The 22392-nt window shown below is 35.0% G+C and overlaps 1 protein-coding gene across 2 annotated transcripts; it reads left to right on the top strand.

The window, feature by feature from the left end:
* Window positions 1-769: 769 nt before the first annotated feature.
* Window positions 770-21020, top strand: LOC125237106. 2 transcript variants are annotated; one of them, XM_048144067.1, is made up of 28 exons: window positions 770-878; window positions 1240-1242; window positions 1589-1591; window positions 2368-2457; window positions 3913-3918; window positions 4417-4455; window positions 4740-4769; window positions 5114-5149; window positions 5288-5293; window positions 8965-8967; window positions 9697-9723; window positions 10180-10239; window positions 11352-11378; window positions 11555-11557; window positions 11713-11733; window positions 12066-12128; window positions 12617-12649; window positions 13698-13700; window positions 13836-13856; window positions 14053-14076; window positions 14716-14745; window positions 17922-17954; window positions 18172-18216; window positions 18683-18703; window positions 18996-19001; window positions 19106-19129; window positions 19381-19547; window positions 20949-21020. In XM_048144067.1, exons 1-27 carry the CDS (start codon window positions 792-794, stop codon window positions 19537-19539), a joined length of 903 nt encoding a protein of 300 aa, XP_048000024.1. In that variant the 5' UTR covers window positions 770-791; the 3' UTR covers window positions 19540-19547; window positions 20949-21020. The 2 variants fall into 2 exon arrangements, with proteins under 2 accessions (XP_048000024.1, XP_048000025.1); XM_048144068.1 differs by lacking the exon at window positions 18996-19001.
* Window positions 21021-22392: the final 1372 nt, after the last annotated feature.

The raw sequence follows: 22392 nt of genomic DNA, 5'->3' as shown, positions 1-22392 counted from the left end.
ATAAATTACCTCTATAATTTCTTACTAGTCTAGTACAAATTAAAATTCAATCGTTTATTTGCAGAAAAAGGGTTAGTAACAGGTCTTAAAATTAGGTTCATAATTGGTTACAAATTATTTTTAAAACTATACCAATATATTTATCGTACATCATCATCATCCTTGCGTTATCCCGGCATTTTCCGGGGCTCATTGGAGCCTGGGGTCCGCTGTGTCAAGTAATCCCAAGATTTGGCGTAGGCACTAGTTTTTATGAGAGGGTAACCAGGCCTTATTGGAATTAGTCCGGTTTGCTCACGATGTTTTCCTTCACCGAAAAGCGACTGGCAAATATCAAATGACATTTCGCACAAAAGTTCCGAAAAACTTATTGGTACGAGCTGAGGTACTAACGCGCGACCATCGAATTAAAACTCGCACGGTCTTACCGCTAGGCCACAAGCGCTCCTCTATTAGCGCTAGTCTATTTATCATACAATCATTTAAATATATATAACTAGATTTTTCCCGCAGCTTCGCTCGCGTTTTTATAGGTTAAGTAACTTGTTTAATGTTTTCTTTTTACTCACTCGGTGTTGTGGCAATAAAAATATTTTCTTTTTTTTTTTCATTCTTTCTAAATTAAAAAATTGCATACAGGACATAATGAACTACCACTCATTAATTAACAAATGCCTAGCTATCGCTCATTAACCTTGAAAATTATATAAGCAATTGATTATTAGGTGTAAAATTTGACACATTCAATTAAATTTGCAATCGTATATAAGTGGTAAGGTAAAATTCCTCAGATGAAATCTTTGGACAACATGCGTGTCAGTTTGTTTCTGTGTTTTTTTGCTGCGCTTACGCAGGGCCAACGTAATGGTCCTGAACGAGTAAGTTTTTTAATGTAACATTTATGTCATAATGAGATATTTTTTATCTTTTCCAAAAAGAAAACAAAAGTTGAAAAGATTTGAATAGATTGGAAGCCCTCTTTCAATTAAAACTAAAATTAAAACGTTTCTTGATTAAAAATCACTAAACACTTTCGCTACCAAGAACCCGACTGTCGGGCACACCGCTCGTAGAAGCGTAGCCGATTACATGGGTTTCCCCGTATGTAGCGAAAATGTCGTAGCGCCGCGTAGAGCCCGGTTTCGAAAGTGTTAAGTCAATATGTTTAGGTCATTTTACAATGAGATATTTACTACTGGCTTAACACAATAAACAAATCTATTTTATCACGATTTACAGCGGGTAAGTGCATGTTTATAATGTTTTAAGCCTATTATATATGCACTAAAAATAAGGTCAATATTAAAGTTAGTTTTAGTATAAGGATAGTTTTATTACTAAGGTTTTTGGCGTGTGAAAATAAATAAATTCAAAATAAATATCTTGTCCATGTATATAATATGTTACTGATGTTATAAAGTGCAACTTTGTTGCTCAGTAATTGTTTTATTGAAAAAATATACATATTTTAATTGACATCCAATTGCTAAGCGCCATTTGTATTATTTGATAGTAATTTCTTATTTTTTTATGCCCGAATTGGAATATTATAACTAGTGAAATAATCGTATTTTCTTGCTCTTTACAGTTTGTGAGTATTATGTCCTATTTTAATACAATGACGAAAGTCAGTTATTAGAATAAAAAGTAAAGTTGTCCCTAACGGTTTTGTGGTACCAAAATAAGGAAGTTTATAATTAAACAAATATTAAAGGAGTTTCCCTTACCGCCCTACGTTTGAAATTACGAAAAATTTATCTAATTTAAAAATCATAATACGCATCTGGATTTAATTATGCACATTACCTTTTTTTTTATTTTACCTCTATTTGACGACCGGTCTGGCCTAGCGCGTAGTGACCCTGCCTGCTAAGCCGCGGTCCCGGGTTTAAATCCCGGTAAGGGCATTTATTTATGTGATGAGCACAGATATTTGTCCCTGAGTCATGGATATTTTCTATGTATATAAGTATGTACTTAATAAGTAAGTCGGTACAGCGTCGCCTAGCACCCATAGTAAAAACTTTGCTTAGTAAAAGTTTGGGGATGGGTTAATCTATGTAAGGTGTGCCCCAATATATTTCTTTTTTTTAGCCTGTTTTAGTGTCCCACTGCTGGGCAAAGGCCTCCCCTCTCTTTCTCCACTCGACCCAATCACTTGCATTTCCTCACCAGTTGGGATACATTTTTTCCAGGTCGACGCACCATCTCCTTTTTTGTCTGTCTGAACCCCGACCTGCACCATCTATCCGTGGGTCCCACTCGGTAACCACTCTGGTCCACCTTTCAGGTTGCTTGCGGCAGACGTGTCTAGCCTAGTCCCAAATATTTATTTTTATTTATTTATTTTATGTTGTTTCTTTCTAGGATTTTAAAGCAAGAGAACAAAAACCCGACGGAACCGTTAATGAAATAGTTTTCCAAACCATGTCGGCAGTTGAAAAGCAGATTGCTGATGTAAGTTATACAGTATGTGGATTCCATACCTACGGACGTATACTGTATTGTTAATAATTTTTAAGAAAAAAAAAACCGCCTTCCTTTGGGGTTCTGGTGATAAATACTTTCAAATGTTGGATTATTATGTTATCAATTCGTCTGTATATTTTTTAATGTTTGTTATTCGATATCTCCGTCATTTCTGAACCAATTTTGAAATCTGGATGATTCTGAAGTACTTACAGATGAGAATGATTATCAGAACGGAACTCTAACCAGGGGCGGCTCACTCTTCATCAGCAGTTCCACTGCACCAAATGTCACTGTTCTGGACGTAAGTGCATGCTGTTCTTATAAAAATACCAAAGTCACTATAAGTGTGCCGTTCAGATTTGAGGAGTTCCGTTCTGACCATCATCAGCAATTCCACTGCACCAAATATCACTGTTCTGGACGTAAGTGCATGCTGTTCTTATAAAAATACCAAAGTCACTATAAGTGTGCCGTTCAGATTTGAGGAGTTCCATGCTGACCATCATCAGGAGTTCCACTGCACCAAATGTCACTGTTCCGTACGTAAATGCATGCTGTTTCTTTAAAAACACAAAAATCACCATATGCCTTTCAGATTTGAGGAGTTCCCTCGATTTCTCCAGGATCCCATCATCAGAACTGGGTTCTGAGAAAAATGGGACCAATCTGTATGCATATACATTCAATCAAAAAATAATTTTCAAAATCGGTCCAGTAACGACGGAGATATCGAGGAACAAACATTAAAAAAAAAAAAAAAAAAAAAACATACAGACGACTTGATAACCCCTTCCTTTGAGATTTGGAAGGCGGTTAAAAAGTGTTACTAAGTATTTAAGAGTAATTAGTTTTTCAAAACTGACCAAGCGGCAATGTACGCCGTCCAACTTAATTTGACATGACATAGACATGTCGTAATCACTACTAGATAGGTACGCTAATTGATGTGAACGTAATACATTGCATGCTGATTAATTGAAAAAAATAATTTTTTTTAATAGATATTTAAAAAAACATGTAGTTAGGTTCCTTAGGTCCAAATGGTCCAATACTAATAATTATTTATATATTCTCCCGTATGGAATACTCACGAATTGAATACACACAGAATTTTCATATTAAAGAAAAAAATAAAAAATATTAGGTTCTGGTGAGATTTGAACCGGCATCATCTGCAATCAATGCTTAACTTTTAACTAATTGAGCTACGAAAGCCACACTGGACCCTCGCTAATCTGTCGACTCACGAAACCCAGAATAAAATATTTTTCAAGTCTGAATGCCGCTTGATCATACATTTCATATGGGATTTCCTATAGTCTTCATATATATACGTATGTAGAAAAAAATTTTTGATTACATAGATACCTACTCTTTCTAGGCCTATGTTATGGTTTTTCTATTTAAACTCATATTAAATTTTATTTATTCTATGTACAGCTGGCGGTAAGAACATTTTATTTTAATAGTTTATAATTATCCCACTGCTATGTAAAAGCTTCCCCAGACTTTGTGCGTGCTCCCGAAAGACAGCCTCAAAATAAGTCCAGGTGCCGTAGCCGAATGGCATTTCTGCGACGCGAAACGAAAACGAAACGCCGCGAAAGGTAGTTTGGCTTTGTCGCGCCCATACGCAAGATATCTACGAGCGTTTCGTTTCGTGAGCATTTCTGCCATTCGGCTACGTAAACAGGCGAGCGTTAAAAATGTTAAGTTTGAAGTTTTAACAATCGCTTTAAGAAATTAATTAGGTCACAAACTTATATTATAAGAGTGCTAACTTCTTACCAAAATGTATCAAACCGACATATCTAAAGATTACAAATTACCAACCTACGTCCAAAAAAATTTAAATTCGATTACTGGATATTCAAACGAAATTTCAACTTTCTTTAAAAAATAATAATAAATTAATATAAATAATATTTTTATTTTATTTTACAGCAACAACCACAACTTTTGACAGGATCGAAAAATAGGAAGGTAAACATAAATATATATGCGTTTGAGTTGGTCGACAATTTTTGAAAGTGCTGCAATAAAAATAAATAAAACTGTATTTTTTTACCAATTTAAAAAATGTCAAGGAAGGGGGTTCTCAATTCGTTTGTATTATTTTTTCAATTTTTTTTTACTACGAGTATACTGTGGAATGTAATGAATTCAAAAAATACTATCATATCCTTAACTAAGTATTACATTTGTTTGTACGCTATCCCGTTTAGAATTTGAATAAAATAATAATCCTGTTTTCTCTCTGATTTCAGACCGTGAAAGAAGCAAAGGATACTGCCGTGGTACCTATTTATAAAAAAAAACAAATATGATCGAGTATATAGAGAATTACTTTCAACGTAAAATGTGTAGTCACAGTGCATGTACTGCTATTTCTTGACACAGATTTTGACAAACTTTTGAACCTCAATTTCGACAATTCTTAACTTGATAAAACTGGCTAATATTAATATTTATGTCACCTAGCCGTGATTCAACCAATTGTAGAGCGCCATCTAGGTGACCGTTCATTTCTCTTGACAGTTTTGAGGTAGCCACGTTCGCTCAGAATGGTTCAACACACAATAACGAAAATAAATACCAACACTAATAAACAATGCTATTAAAATACATTTTTTTATTTCAGCAAGCCAAAAAACTTTTCGCAAAAACTCAGAAGAAGGTGAGATTTTTGTTATAAAAAATATAAGAAAATAAAGATGTCATTATATAAGTTTATGTTGGTTTTCTTTTAGTGTTCTGTAATTCATTTCGCTATTTTACGTTGACGTAAATATATTATAATAAATATTAATTACAGCTGTCAGTACGTATAAAGTATACTTGTGTTTGTTTATTTTAATATTTAAAGTCTTAAACGTTGGTGCACGAGATCGCAAAATCATGTTTTTAAGTTTTTTACCAACAAAAATTAATTAGGTAGTAGGTAATTATTTTTAAATTTCTGGAGCAACATTCATATCTTTAATTCTGCGGCAATATTCCTTCTCATATATTTTTTTTCTAAACAAAACAATTACATCAATAGAAAGTGATCCTAAAAATTAAAATTTTAAACTTTGGTAATTCTCAGATATTAATTGACCGCAGCGAAGCAAGGGCTACGTTTTAACTCAAGCAGTTTGCTTTTGTATGTCCGGATGTCTCGCTCTACAGCTCGCATTTCCCAACCGATTCGCGTGAAATTTTGTGACCAGATTCTATGACTCAATAAAATTTTTTTGTCGTCCCAGATTTTGGAAATTGTAAAAAATTACAAAGTCATGGGGCCGCACGCCTTAACTTTTAGCCGTATCGATATCTTAAAAGTCTTGTCTTTTAGATGCATGTATATAGAGTGCTTGGCAAAAAAATCAGACGTTTTAGAACACAGGTTTAGACGGTAGATGTAAAATATGTAATTTTGCATGAGAATAAGCATTTTAATTTCGCCAATCTACGTATGTGTTAGGGTGGCTCAGTGGTAAGTCACCGTGCTTTTTTTCAAATTTCTAATCACCAAGTTCTGCGTTCGAATCCTCCAGGTGCCATAATTTTTGTATTTTTTTTGCATTTGAATTTTGTATTATAATAATTATATTTTAACCAACTAAGCGATATATACATTTTATATACATATAATCATTTTTTTTCAGTAGAAAGTAAAATCCTGTTTGCTTGATGATCGAAATTTGCATTTTTATGTCCGTATATTTTCCTCTATTCAACCGATTCTCGTAAAATTTAATTATGTAACGAGACTATTTATATTTATTTTTTATGATCCAGTGTTTAATAATTTTGAAGTGCAAAAAAAACTTATTATTTATAAATAAATGTAGTGCCGAAGATGGCAAAAATAAGTACTAACCAATTTGATATAGAAAGGATGAGCTGAAATAATTACGATGCCTCTCCTACTACGTCACGCCACAATATTCTCACAGATGGCGTTAAACAGAAGATAAAAACTTACCTCGGAAAAATCAACAAAATTGTGTCTGACCAAAGACCTATATAACTTCGTCTGACTAAGACTCTATACTCTCTGGTTTGACTAAAGAAAACGGACGCAAACATTAAAAATTTGTGCGTGGAGTCCCTCCGCGCGGCATAAGTGAAACTTCGTAACATAATTATGATAGCTGTTGGCAACAAGAAGAAAAGAACATACAACCATATACATACAACCACGCCTGTATCCCATAAAGGGGTAGGCAGAACACATGAAACTACTAAAGCTTCAGACCCACTCTTGGCAAATAAGGGGTTGAAAGAAAACGAAACTGTGACTGTGACAGAAGAAAAATAATAAAAATAAAAATACAAAAAGTTTTGCATTTGCCGGGAATCGAACCTAGAAATATGACTAGCGTGAGGGCAAAAATGTACCATGAATGACACTGCACCACCGTGGTTTGTACTAATCGGTGCGAATTTAAGTGTTATGTGCTGCCACTTTCAAATAGATTGAATTAGTGAGTTGTCGATGCATCGTAGTATTTAAAATAGTTGGGTTAGGGTTTTCTTGTGACCCTTAAAAGCGAAAATAGGAAACCCACTTCGCGGGCTACCGTCGATACGTTTACAAAACAAAAACTGATAACAAAACCAAAATGGACGACGAGGGGGAAGCACCCACAAGGGGGGCTCGGGGGGCGAAGCCCCCGCCAAAAATAAATACCACGTAGTACGTATTGAAAATAAGTTAGGTTAGGGTTTTCTTGCGAAGTTTAAGATCGAAAATAAGGGGAAGGGGGGCTCGGGGGGCGCAGCCCCCGAAAAATAGAAATACCGATTAAGTATCCAAACTAAGTAAGGTTAGAGTTTTCTTGTGACCCTGAAAAGCGAAAATAGGCAACCCACTTCGCGGGCTAGCGTCGACACGCTTACAAATCTAAAATTGATAAAAAAAAACAAAATGGACCACGAGGGGCGAAGCATCCACAAGGGGGGCTCGGGGGGCGAAGCCCCCCGCCAAAAAGAAACACCAACGTAGTACGCATTGAATATAAGTTAGGTTAGGGTCTTTTTTACGAAGCTTAAGAGCGAAGATAAGGGGGGCTGGGGGCGCAGCCCCCGCAAAAAAGAAAGATCAATTAAGTATCCAAACTAAGTAAGGTTAAAGTTTTCTTGCGACCCTTAAGAGGGAAAATAAGGGGGGCTCGGGGGGCGCAGCCCCCGCCAAATAGAAATACCGATTAAGTATCCAAACTAAGTAAGGTAAGGGTTTTCTTGTGACCCTGAAAAGCGAAAATAGGCAGCCCACTTCGCGGGCTAACGTTGACACCCTTACAAATCGAAAATTGATAACAAAACCAAAATGGACGACGAGGGGAGAAGCACCCACAAGAGGGGCTCCAAAAAGAAATACCACGTAGTACGTATTGAAAATAAGTTAGGTTAGGGTTTACTTGCGAAGTTTAAGATCGAAAATAAGGGGGGGCTCAGGGGCGCAGCAAAATAGAAACACCAATTAAGTATCCAAACTAAGTAAGGTTAGGTGTTCTTGTGACCCTGAAAAGCGAAAATAAGCAACCCACTTCGCGGGCTAGCGTCGACACGCTTACAAATCGTGGACGACGAGGGGCGAAGAAAGAAATACCACCGTTGTACTTATTGAAAAGAAGTTAGGGTTTTCTTGCGGCGAAACACCCACCCCGGTGCTCGGGGGTGGGGGGGGGGGTAGCCCCCACGAAATACCAACGTAATACCTATTGAAAATAAGTTAGTTTAAGATTTTCTTGCGACGAACAAGAGTGATTATAAGGGGGGGGGGGGGGGGGGGGCTTGGGGGCCCAGCCTCCGAAAAAAGAAAGACCTATTAAATATCCAAACTAAGTTAGGTTAGGATTTTCGTGTGACGCTTAAAAGCGAAAAGCCCACTTTGCGGGCTAGCGTCGACACGATTACAAAACAAAAGTTGATAACAAAACCAAGGGCAGGACTATGATGCTTGCCATTTTATCACTTATCTACGCGGATAAAGCATCCGTTACGTTGTGGCTAGTTAGTCAGTGTGAGATTGACATATGTCTTATCCACATTGATAAGTGATAAAAGTGCAAGCATGATAGCCCCACAGTTTTTATATGTTAAATGCAGAAATTGCCGTTAAGGGCTTGAGTTGAGTGCCTATAGCGTACGAGTATATATCGCTTGAAACTGTTGCTGTCATGAAGTCATGACTTGACTGCGATAATCACTAATAAAATTAGCTTTCAGTTTTGCGTCCTCTAAGCATTTCGCGAAGGTCTACAGCTCCCAGAGCCACTAGTTTATCAATTATGAAAGAAACGTTAATAAGTATGATTCATGTAATATTTTTCATATTTAATGCGTTATCTATGATGCGTTATATATAATATCTAAGACTTTTCGAAACAAATATTTGTGTAAGAGACAGCAACATTTTTTTTATTTCATATTTTATTTCCATTTAACTGTTGTTTTCTTCACTGGCGTTAACAAACACATTTTTATCTAATTATTTTGCAGGCGGTGAGTTACATTTTCTTTTTTTATAAAATTACACTGTTTTTATATCTTCGATAATTATTAGGTTTCGGAATAAATAAAGATATAATAAAATTTGCTATAAGGAATTGGAATGTAGACTTGTCCTATTGCTGCGACATGTTTCGGGCCAATTCGGAGGCCCCTCTTCAGGCGTATAGGAGTTCACGCGACGGCTAGACTCCGCAAACTGAACGCGCCGCTCGCCGCTCCGCCCGCTGCGCGCGCGCTGATAGGACGCCCCCTCCCCCGTCCTATGAGCGCGCGCGCAGCGGGCGGAGCGGCGAGCGGCGCGTTCAGTTTGCGGAGTCTAGCCGTCGCGTGAACTCCTATACGCCTGAAGAGGGGCCTCCGAATTGGCCCGAAACATGTCGCAGCAATAGCGATATAATAACGTGAGTACAACCGTATTTCAATTAATTATTTGAATATGTCTCACGGAAGTTTAACGTGTATAGACTTGTCCTTATAAAATAAATCCAAAACACACTTCAAATTACATATTTATCAAAAAAGAAACAAAATAATATATTAAAATGACAGTTTATAGTAATAGTTTTGTTAAAATAAGTTTATAACACTAAAACTTCAGGCTATTGCATGTCACCATGAAAATGTAAAAAATGGGTCATAGAATAGTTTTTTTAGACTGTGATCTATTTTCAAAACTCTTTTGAACTATATCATAATGTTAATAACATTACAATATTCCAGGACGTCAAAAAAATTAAAGAAAAATGTGTAAGTATTTAATAATAAATAAATAAATACCTACCAGGTATTTAATGATGTAAAAAAGCTATTGCCTTTTCAACAAGGAAATATTGACACTGAGTAACAATGTCACTTGTCAACCCAGAAACAGGCACAGAATTGTCAGTGTCACGTGTCAATGTGACTCTCGGTGAAATAGGCCACAAATAACGACGGTGGTAATAGCTCTATCATTTGTTAATTACTCTGAAATACCTTTTAAGATAGAATAAATAGGTATGTTGGAAACATATTTGCATGATTTTGAAAATACTCGTTTCAAATATCTAAATTCTGTGTTTTTAGAACTGGGAATTAAAAGTTACAATTCCTTTTTTATTGATTTTTCGAGACGAAGACGAAACAAAACGCATTTTTTTGGAAATACAAGACACATTTTATGCATCTCAATTTTTTTAACAAATCACTTTGCTTTTATTTTAGAAAAAACAAATAAATAAAGTCGTTAAAAAACTTGGTGCAATTGGTAACAATTTAGACACCGTAAGTATTTTTCTACGATATTTATGGACTAGTTTTATTTTATTTTAGGATAGATAAATAGCGTACTCCACTGGTGTCATTTTTTATGTATTTTTTTTATTATAAGTCAGAAACTGCGTCAAATACTTTTAGGCACTCAATTATAACCTGGGGGGTTACCATGACGTGCTAAAGCCGTTCAGTTTAGGTTGAGAGAGAGGGACGGAGCTATGTAACTGCTATAGCAGTGTCCCTTTCTCTCAACCTAAACTGAACGTCTTTAGTACGTCATGGTAACCCCCCAGGACTCGCTGCACAGTAGTTGTCTAATTTTTTTAAATATTTTCTCTTTTTCTTTTCTTTTTTTTTTGGAGCTGCCTTAATAAAGTCACTCACTCAGGCCTTGGCAGAATAACAGCGTTTCAATTCGCCTCGCCTGCGTTTTGCAACAACATGCTGAATCAGAGCCTTTTCCCTACTGCGCACATTGCTGGACACAAAAGTGTAATTTTCTGTTTGTGTGTGTGTATATAATTTTCTTAGGATGTTTTTGTGTATTTGTTTTTATTATCTGTTTCTTATTTTTTTGAATTTCACCATTTTGTCCTGTGTATGTGTGCTGTACTGAATAAATCTGGGGGCACGGTAGTGCCCGCGCCAAGTCGAGCAAAAAGAGGCACGGCCATACCATCCTTTTCTCAAAGCATTTCAGACCATTTTCAACCCCCTGTTACTCCGTTGTTGTCTTTTTCTTTATTTCTTTCATTCTTTCTATAAGTAACCAGCGACCTATCCCGGCTTTGTATTTGCACATGTATTATACATATATATATGATTCATTCAAGAGGAAGATTGAGTCAAGAGGAAGGTAGGTTCCTCTTGTATCGCTATATAAATTTAGAAAATCAGCCGGCCAAGTGCGAATTGACCTATACTTACTAAATTTCTATTCAAGTATTTAGAGTTACAAGAGTAACAGGAGATAAAAATTATTGGAAATTGGTACGGCACCCTCGGTGTGAGAGGCTGACTCGCACTTGGCTGGTATTATTTTATTTTTATAAAATGAGTATTTTCAGATATTATCGCTTCGATAGATAATAACTATACGCATCAATTTGTTTAATTTACAGAAAGATTTAAGCAATGGAGAAGCAAAGGTATTACTACTAATTTACTGATTTAATAATGCAGTTGTTTGTGGTATCGTTCGAAGACATAATTTTATAGTTGAATAAAAAAGATATTAATTATCACATCGATCCGGTAAATATTCGCTCATCGCTTTCCAATCCCCAATCTCATTATTAATGTTATTTCACTAATTTCCTTTCAGCTGGTAAATAATTTTCATTTATTTTTAACGGAATTAAATAAATACATATTATTAAGGTAAGGTCAATAAGGCTTGTGGTATTCAATGTACTAAATTATGTACCATTTTCTATACGTAAATATCTTACAAAATTTTTGAAATATATTTTTTTTCTGCAGTTAAATCGTGTGATGGTCGAGGTACGTATAAAAATATTATTAGTCTAAGAAAAATGTATTAGACGAACACGATGTTCCAACTAAAAAATCCAAATTCAAGACCCTATTTTAGGTATTATCAATAGCTAGATTTAGTATTTTTATACAATAAAATTGTGTAAATATTATGTTAATATAAATAAATAACTATTGAAAAAACGTGATCGTTTTTTCCTTGGACAGCGAATAGCCGGTTTCATACATAAATTGGTGGGAGGTGGTTTTATTATATAACTAAATCGAGTTCTTTCTAACGATAGCCCACTTGACATTCTAAATTTGTCCCCATTTCAATATAATTAAATACATTTCAGGGTATTGCTGTCGAAGCAATGAAGCTGACTGGAGATGTTCAAGATCATTTAATGAAAACATTGGTAAATATTTTATTATATTATGAGGTATTCTAACTATAATATAACTTGAGTAACTTGACCGAAGAGCTTAATGCTTAGCTTATAGCGCACAACGTACAACAAACGTATCCCGCGCGGCATTTATGTGTGCGCGCCGTGTACGTACGCAACACATATAAGCGGATGAGAATGAACGAGAATGAATTATTCAATAATTCTTTCACATCCGCTTGTATAATACTGAGCAATTTTTAATTTGAAATTTATTTAGTGTACCAAGCCAACCTGAAGCTTTCTAGAACCATGTCTTATTGACACCGCTTTGCTTTGGTTTATATGGCTTAGATGTTACTTGGTTGTTACTCTGAAAAGGTTGTATAAACAGTGTCCTAGGATTCAAATAGGCTCACTGTATTTATAGTAAATATGCAAGTATTTTATTTGCAACTCCCACTCTCGCATGGAACCAATAGAAGACAGATCTGATATAATTGTTTTTTTTTTTTCAGGATAGAGAAAATGCACCTATGGCAGCAAAAGTGGTACGCTTTTATTTTTAATTCGAAAAGTTATTATTAGGTAATTATACTCTACACTATAAGGCATTTAAAAGAAGATAAACAAATAACTCGGGTAGTTACAACATCCCGAGTGAAGTGGTTGGTGCAAGTGGGCCTAACCAACCTGTCTTTAACTTTCTTACGAGGGTTGTTCCGAAAATCTTTAGCTGCTCCGGTGCGATTTGTATTTTGCTTATACTGTTTTGATGGATTTTTCATTATTGACTAAGGTGATGTGGATTTGGGAGAGATTACTTTATTTTATATTATTTGTTCATTTAAAACGCTTCAACGCGTATCCAACGCGAACATTTATGATCAATTCTTCAGACTCTTTCGTACTGTGATTAAACATTATTTTTTCATGGCTAGAGTTATTGTATTTATAGGTGGTACTCATTGAGAATCTTTACTGTTTATTTACGTGTAATTGCACTTGATTACGTAAATACAATAGCGACTTAGTGGAGGGTGACATATGAGTCATGTCCTAAAACCATGAATGTCAGATGTTTATAAATAAGTACATCAAATAAACCTTACGTCAAGTAATTCATGCATGTAAAATAGCATAAAAACACAGTTGATCAATCCTGGAGGCATCCAAGCATGTTTTACAACTATTTTATACCAAATTCGAAAAATTATAGAAAAAAAATCTATATTTTCTAAGATAAAAAAATATAATATGTTGATTATAATCTCTAAATACAAACTATATTAGAGATTATTAAATTAAAACGGGACTTAATCGCGTAAAACGCCCGTTTTAATTTAATAATATGAGTGAAGATCGTGTTAGTTTAAATCAATATATATTAGAGATCTCTAATAACCACACTGACTAAACAGTGCAAAAAAGATTAATTTTTATATTTGAATTTTATTACTCTAATTATAAAACCCTAACCAGACGCCTACATCTATTATTATGTCTCGTTTCGAATTTCCTATTTTTCACATTTGTATTGTAACATTATATATTACGCTTCTATCAGTATATACCTACTCATGGATATGTTTTTTACAGCTGGTTTGTAACTTTTTTCCATTAATCATAATTTTAATTATTTATAAAATAACTAAAAATGAACCTAATAAAATAAATATGTAACTAACAACTAAACAATATAAAAAACGTAATACGTTATTCCTTTTTTATGAATAGGTCGCGCAAGTTATGTCACAGGTAATATTTGTATATATTACTAGAACATACTTTTGTTGTTATTTATTTAATATTTTTTACTGCATTTTTTGCCTAATTTACTAAAGATGTGGTTAATGCAAAAATATTACGAACGACTGTCGACGCAATATATTTCTGTTTTCACTCTTTACTAGTTCTAAAAACCTGAAATAAAAGGTATTTAAAATAATTTCAGAAATTAACTGACGACACCAAGAAGGTAATTATTGGAAACATATTTTTATCATTTTATAAGTAAACTTTAAATTATTATCAAAGTTTATTTAATATTTCTTACATTAATATTAAAAATAATGACTAAAAAGAAGGACTACACTAGTTTAATAATTATGTCAAACGAAACAAACACTACGCATAATCTTATTTAATTTGAGGTTTTAAATTAATGCAGATAAAAATATAAAAATTCAATGAAAATGAAATGATATATTTATTTTTAAAGTAGGTAGGCGTATTATTACAATACGCATATGAATGTCAAATAAAGCTACGCTGGCTCTAACCCTACGCCTCAGCCTTGAGAAGATTTTCAGTCCTCCCTCGATTGCAGGAGGGTATCCACTATGGAACCGGCAATGATCAATGTACTGAATTATAAACCCAAAAAAAGTACAATAATTTGAAAAACTGTCGTGGCAGTAGCAGTAGGTAATAAAATCAAATATACCAGTGACCTATTTCTCGAAGCTACAAGCTACAATTTACAAGTGGTAGTCACTGCCTAATAGAACAAGTTGAAAAGAGACTTCCGTCCGTTTGTAACTTTCAGCTTTGAGAAATGGGCCACAGTGTCAGATTTTTTTTTAAATGCATAACCTGCATTTTTTGTATTTTCCAGGAAATCAAAAAACTAGTAAATGCAAAACAGGTAACTGCAGAAACAATCATTTCTCACTTGACATCGCGATAAAGCGTAAATACCTACTGCCTGCATGATGGGCATCTTGCTATGAGGCTTATGGAACTTTATTAAGGTAACAAAACTAAAATAACAAATAAATAATAAGCTTACTCAAAAAAAATACTAAAACAACTTGAAATTAAATTAAAAATTAATCTAAACTAAAATACATCTAAATAGGGCCCCCGCGGCAATGTGCCAAAGATGCTGGCAGCATTCCCTCGCTGAACAAAAATGCTTAGGCGTTACTAGAGAAAGCTGCCAGCTCTCTGGTCACCGGTACCTTCTATGAGCTTTGCGCTCGGTTCTTTGAAAATTACGTAGGCGCTTGGACCCCATTGCCCTCCCTGTCCCTAGGGTCTCAACGCCAACTGCCATAAAGTGGTATTGGTGTCCGAGACCCAGCATTTTGCCATTTTAAAAAACTGTAGTGGCTTAAGTAACTTATAAAATCATTTTATACCAGTGATCTATTTCTCAAATTTGAGGCTTATTAGATAATTAATTAATAAGTTTTATTTCGACATAATTTCATTCCATTAAAATGAGACATCTTTTCCGTTGTATAGAAGATTTATATTATTCATTTTCATTTAAGAAAATAATGTTATTACGGGAAGAATTGAAAATATTGCGAAAAAACACTTCTTATTTTGTTGATAAAATAATTATAAGTTTTATTTTTTTAACTCAACTCTGAAGGAGTGTTTGTAATGTTCAGAACGTCGGGCTAAATATAAGCGTATGTTTAGTTCAAAAAATAACCGAAAAGCTGATTGAAAATTGGTTTCATAGAAGCAAAAGTGTTAAGAGGCCGTCAATATCAAAAAGTAGAAAATCGTAAAATTGGTAGTTTTCTACGTCCGGTTTTAGTTTCAATATATACTTATTGATAAGAGAAGCACTTGTTTTAAACATCGCGTATTCTTATCTACAAAATCAGTAGTTAACATCAAGGAAAAGTTACTCCCTGAATTAATTATGATTTTTTTCCTGACGCTAGTTTAAGAAAACCCGCAAATAGTGCTCACGTCTGAGTGAGCTGAGCTCAATTTTGTACACTTTAGGCTGCTAAAATTGATGCTGTTGCATTACTTATATCCTAAACTAAAAATTCAGTAGTTTACATGTGTGTTATCATGCTACTAAAATACAGTAAATGGAAGTTAAAAGACATCAATATTTGTCTAAAAATACTTCGAATCAAATGGCAATTACTTCGAAAACCTTTTAGGCAAACAAAAGGCTTTCTTGATAATTATAAATTTTAAGTATGTGTATGCAAAATAGTGTGTAATACAAATCAGGAAACACTTCCAATTTTAGATACATACTTACTTAAAGTTGTAACTAAAATGCGGTCGGCCCCTGTCGGCATCTTCATAAATTTGAATATGTACGACCGTGTTTTAGTTTTAAAATAATGTTATTTTATAAGCTAGATAAAATCAATGTTGAATATAAACTTTCGTAAATTTTCCATACAAACGTCAAAACTGCGAACAGATTCTATTGAGTCAGACGCCCGATCGGGCTCGTTCGGAGCGGACGTGTCGCCAAATTATATCGTCACGTCTAAAAGAGTCTCAGTTTAAAATCGTTTTTTTTGTGTTGTTTACTACTTATTATTGTTGAGAAATAAAAAAATATATGTAACTTTAATACAATGATAAGAAATATAGGTATTTTTTGTCTTCTAAACTTTATTAAAATGAAAGAGTTTTAAAATTAATTTTAACTCGTTGGACTTTATTTTCATTATACTGGTCACATTATTTAGTGTGTCAGTGTGTGTAACATTCTCTTTCGCGAAGAGACATTCAGTGTGGCGTATGAAAAAACTAACAGAACTAATCATTATAATTATATTCTATAAACGATTATTTACGTAAATGGCAAAATTATTAATTGTAATAATATATTATCTTATCACAAAATTGTTCTGTATGACTTAACTTCTTACGTTCAATATAATTTTTAAATGGTGTTTGCACACGGGGCACGTAACCTTAGATTCAGACAACTTTAACTAAATTTTGAAAATTATTATTTTAATGAAGAATTCTATATATGGCAACAATTTTACATGTAAACTGACTGTCAACCTCTGTTCATACATAACCTCAACCTTTGTCTCAGTGCATTTATAACGGATGTTATAATGGCTAAACCGATCAGGAACAGTGAATTATTTTAATTCATTCGGAAAAGGGTTTAACCATTTATAATTAGAATAAACGAAGCACTGTTTTTTACACCAGAGTTGTTTTAATTTTATATGGTGTTTGCACAAATTTATTTTGAAAAATAAACGGATTCAATTCGTGTGAGATGGTAACACTAAATTGACACTGTCCGCAATCTAAACACGCGGCAGCGTGTCAAGCCAAGTTCAAGTAACCGAACTGGCAGACAATATCGTGTGTAATATTACACGAACTATTTGGAGCCTCTATGGGCGTCCTCACAACAAAAACTATTTCACATAAACGTCTTAAATTTGGAGAGCCAAATTTAAGACGATTTAATATAAGAGTATATTGATATTTGTGACATACATATTATGTGACTGTCGTGATTGTTTCACCGGATGGTCTGATCGGAAGATTAGACCATTTCGTTGAATCTCCTTCTTGTTTATGTCTTATTATTTGTAACGTTTATTTTGTGTGTGTGTTAACGAATAAATTAATTATATTCTATTCTATTCTATTATAAAAGTTATAAGAAATGATATTTTATGTCATCAATTGTCATAAAACATTTTAAGGACTGCCATTGAACTTGGCACCCGTTTAGATCTCCCTGCTTTTGTCGTTGACGCCAACAACCAAGGCATATATAATATTGAACTTGGCTCATATTTCCCTTTTTTTGGTTTCGATGGGATTTTAACGTTACAACTGATCTTCAGTGAAACTATAGACCTGTCTTAAGTTCCTCTCACTTAGGTCACTGACCTCTTCCAGTAAATTGCGGTAGTGTGCGAAAAGTATGTTGGTGAGTGTGACGTGCGTTAGTGTGTGTAAATGGGGTAATTTGACAGATACTGAATTTTTATTTTTTACCCATCGTGACGGGCTCTTAAACAATGATTTTTAATTCATAAGTAGTTAATAAATTCATTTTTTCATCCATTTTAGGGCCCGGATGACGACGTTGGAGTCTCAGATGCAGTAATATATATATATTTTTATATTTTATTGAGAAAAAAGAAGTAGTCTCTGTTTTCTACTCTGATTTACTTACTCAAATATTTTTAAGCTTTATATACAAAAAATAAGGTTTGCGAGTTGTGCCAACAGTGATTTTGAATATTTTGAGACGCATACTTCGGAGTATACAAATTTAATTTTAAACTGTTGTTGATTGTTAATTTTTTTTTCATTCAAGGACGATGATACAGGTGACGGTCCTGTAGTTACCGACGGAGATGAAGTAATTAATTTGATTTTTAATAAATTGAAAATGTATTTAATGAAAATAATGAAGGAGTGATAGGGTCGAGTGGGAGGAGAGGGGAGGCCTTCGCCCAGCAGTGGGACACTTATGCGGGCTAATAAAAAAAATGAAACAACGGATGTACTCACGTTATTATGTTGCTACTGTTGCGACAGTCATGTTTCGGGCCATCTTGGAGGCCCTTATTTAGACATATAGGAGTGCTCGCGCCGCCTACACTCCGTGCACTGACGATATAATAACGTGAGTACAACTGTTGTTTCATTAAATATTCGGTTTTATTTATAAACAACATTCAAAATAATACAATACACACTTACATTAAAACTTATTAATACCATTATTTCCTGTTCGGTAAATTTAAGAAAAACACGGAGAGTAGTTATTTAAAAGCAATTTCTTTACAAACGAAATAAAATTAGTTTTTGTTTTTACATTTTAGGCATACGCTGACGGTGTCGAGGTGTGTACTTTTTATCTTAACTTATTATTTTATTTTACCACTATTGCCATAAAAAAAATTACTGGGCCATCCATATGGGAGAGTTCCGTAGATAGCCGTGGGTAGATGTATACTTATTTTTTTTTCTATTTACTTACTCTGTTTTCAAAACAGTTTTCAAAGGAAGTATTTTGAAGAAGTAAGAAACACTAGGTGTAGTGTTTGAAAGAGTTTACCGCCCCAAAATATTTACTGTATGAAAATACGAGTTTAGTGCCTTTATATTATTTTTTATTATTATTTTTTCTTTTAGTTACTGGTATGAACACACTATTCCCTCTTTTTTTATTAAATGTTAATTATTTTTTATAAAATTTCGAGCCTTAGTAGCGGATATTACAAAATACACATTTTTATTTACAGCCAGATAATAGCAATTACGTACAGGTAATTAGTACATTTCGATACAAGTGCGCAAATTTGTCAAGACTGTTTTATTACTACTTACTCACACATGTATCGTAGAACGCCGGTGGTGGCGTGTACACACTACGCATGCGTAACTGATTTTGTTTGAGACAGAATGACAAAGTTTTTTTTAGCAAGCACATGTTACAAAAAAATGCCTGTTATAAAAATTACACACTATATTTTTTTTCTTTGACAAGAAAGTTATTTTTAACTATGATTGTTTTTAGGGTTCGGGTGTTGACGACGAAGCGACATTGACCGATGACAGCGGGCCACAAAAAATGCAAGGAGAAGGGCAAGGGTTTGGATATGGATCCAAAAAACAGATGTGTCTGTTTACACCCAGGAATTCACCGTACTGCGTTAGTCAAGAAAAGTCTCTCTGAGAACTGAGGTAACTATTCCTGCCATGTTTCGAATTTTATCACTTATCCACGTGGACAAGACATCTGTCACTCTCACACTGACATACTTGCCAGAGAGCGATGGAGCGCACCATGCTCGGCATTAAGCTTCAAGATCGAGTGAGGAATGTCGAGATCGGACGCCGCACCAAGGTGTGGGACGTGGGTGACGTCATTTCCAAACTCAAATGGAATTGGGCGGGGCATGTCGCCAGGCAGAGTGATGACAGGTGGACCATAATGTTGACCGAATGGTGGCCGCTATCGGATGTCAGAAGCGCCTGGCATTCGTTGGCTCGTTGGGTGGACGACATTCGAAAAACTGAGGGGCACTTCTGGATGAGATTAGCCCAGGCAGGCAATTATGGTCGCGCGATAAGTGATAAAACATCTGGCCGTCCCTATCGCACTTACTAATAGTGCGATAGGGACGGCCTATGCTCAGCAGTGGACAATTAATTCTGAATACTGAAATGATGATGATGATGACAGATGTCTTATTCACGTGGATAAGTGATAAAATTGGAGCCATGATACGCCGGTTGCTCGACGGAACCAGGAAGCGGTAACTTCGTTTAGCGTAGCGGCTTGAAATTGGACGCTTTCCGGCCGGAGGACAGAAATAGTACATTACATCAGAGGCCGGGAAAATGAGGATTTCCGGCCAAGTGGGTATATACGGCCGAGCGAGCGTGCGAGCGAGGTCGGATAGGGATACGAGGCCGGGAATCCGTTTTCACGCCGAGGCATAGTGCTTTTCTCAAACATACAATGAAATAAAAAAAAATGCTCTAAAGGACAATATTTTATAAAAAAAAGTTACTTTGCAGGCCTAGGCCTAAAAAATAATATGAAAATAATATGAAATCCCTTTACAGTCCTCTCGAGTTGTTGCGCCCAAAAAGCGATACTTCCCAGCCCATTTTAAGGAACGTAAAGACAATATTTCATTGCATGTTTGAGAAAATGTTATTTTAATCGTTCCATGAAATTATAACGTTTACTTAACCCTTGCAAAGGTCTGCTGCCTGCTGCGCCGCGGTCCCGGGTTCGAATCCCGGCAAGGGCATTTATTTGTGTGATGAGCACAGATATTTGTTCCTGAGTCATGGATGTTTTCTATGTATATAAGTATTTATATATTAAATATATCGTTGTCTGAGTACCCACAACACAAGCCTTCTTGAGCTTACCGTGGGCCTCAGTCAATCTGTGTAAGAATGTCCTATAATATTTATTTATTTATTTTTATTTATTTATTTATTTAAAGGTGGAGCTTACAAAATCGTAGTCAACTTATTTTGGCATAACTTTATTACTTTTCTACAATGAAGTAATTGATATTTTATTTTATAAAGAAAATAAAATAATAATCTAATTTTTTTTTTCAGTGCCTGATGAATTCTACTGCTATAATAAGTTAGGCGTTCAGTGATTAAATAAATAATTTTATTTCTGTGTTATTTGTCTTTTTTTTTCAACTCCGGCCAGTTGTATCTGTCAAATACATTGTCCCGCAAACAAACATAAAACTATGACTTATGCAATTTCAGAAAAATCAATACTCTTTTCTTCATAATGACCTTGGGATTATAAAGTCACTAAAATACAACTGTTGTTAATAAGTTGAGCGTTCAATAATTAAATAAATAATTGTATTTGAGTATATTTGTGTTTTTATGTCCCTACTATTTTATCCATACTAATATTATAAATGGGAAAGTGTGTGTCTGTTTGTTTGTCCATCTTTCACGGCTAAACGGAGCGACGAATTGATTGACGTGATTTTTTAAGTGGAGATAGTTGAAGGGATGGAGAGTGACATAGGCTACTTTTTGTCTCTTTCTAACGCGAGCGAAACCGCGCTCAAAAGCTGGTATAAAATAAGTGATCATTCGGCGGAATAAAATTCCGCGAAACGTGAGTTGGGAAGTGATAATTATTCAGCCATACAATTTTCGGCGATAAATATGAGAACCCGCCCAGGTAAATAATATATATAAGGTGTTAACAAATTTAATTAGTCTTAAGGCTGATAGTATTCCGTTCCTTAGTGTGGTCGTTAGTATCACAGGGTTCAAATTTTAGTGTCGAAAGAAATTACTTGGCACAGATGTAATAAATAAAGTTGAGCTAATCAAGCCCGGTAGCCGTGCGCCGACTCGAACCTGCGACCTTTGGCCTTGCCGAGGCCATCGCGCTTCCAACTACGCCACGGAGGCCTGCTGGATGTGTGCGAATTTATCCATGCCTTCCCTCAATTCTCAACCGCCTTAGGGTGGCGTTATAGCAAACATCTACCCGAAAGAATAGATCTTAACAGGCACTGGAGTCTCAATTTACATTGAGAATTCGCCAGTAACAATGTGCTAACCAATACTAAATTTGTTTTTTATCATGCAGAAACGTCTGCGAGCGATATTACATATTTTTAAATTAAAGGAAAAATGGAAAAATTCACACCTCCGGCAGAACTCGAACCTGCGACCTTTGGCCTTGCCGGGGCCATCGCGCTTCCAACTACGCCACGGAGGCCTGCTAGATGTGTGCGAATTTATCCATGCCTTCCCTCAATTCTCAACCGCCTTAAGGTGGCGTTATAGCAAACATCTACCCGTAAGAATAGATCTTAACAGGCACTGGAGTCTCAATTTACATTGAGAATTCGCCAGTAACAATGTGCTAACCAATGCTAAATTTGTTTTTTATCATGCAGAAACGTCTGCGAGCGATATTACATATTTTTAAATTAAAGGAAAAATGGAAAAATTCACACCTCCGGCAGGACTCGAACCTGCGACCTTTGGCCTTGCCGGAGCCATCGCGCTTCCAACT

Source organism: Leguminivora glycinivorella, chromosome 20 (genome assembly GCF_023078275.1).
Source record: "Leguminivora glycinivorella isolate SPB_JAAS2020 chromosome 20, LegGlyc_1.1, whole genome shotgun sequence".
NCBI lineage: Eukaryota > Metazoa > Arthropoda > Insecta > Lepidoptera > Tortricidae > Leguminivora > Leguminivora glycinivorella.
Note: the sequence above shows the minus strand (reverse complement) of the source record. Positions and strands in the feature narration are given on the sequence as shown.

Excerpts from the sequence above, each read along its gene's own strand:
- LOC125237106 (XM_048144067.1), top strand. The coding sequence starts at position 792 with ATGAAATCTTTGGACAACATGCGTGTCAGTTTGTTTCTGTGTTTTTTT. Across the intron at positions 10,240-11,351 it reads TTGGTAACAATTTAGACACC|AAAGATTTAAGCAATGGAGA; the intron begins GTAAGTATTTTT and ends TTTAATTTACAG. Across the intron at positions 14,746-17,921 it reads AACTAGTAAATGCAAAACAG|GGCCCGGATGACGACGTTGG; the intron begins GTAACTGCAGAA and ends CATCCATTTTAG.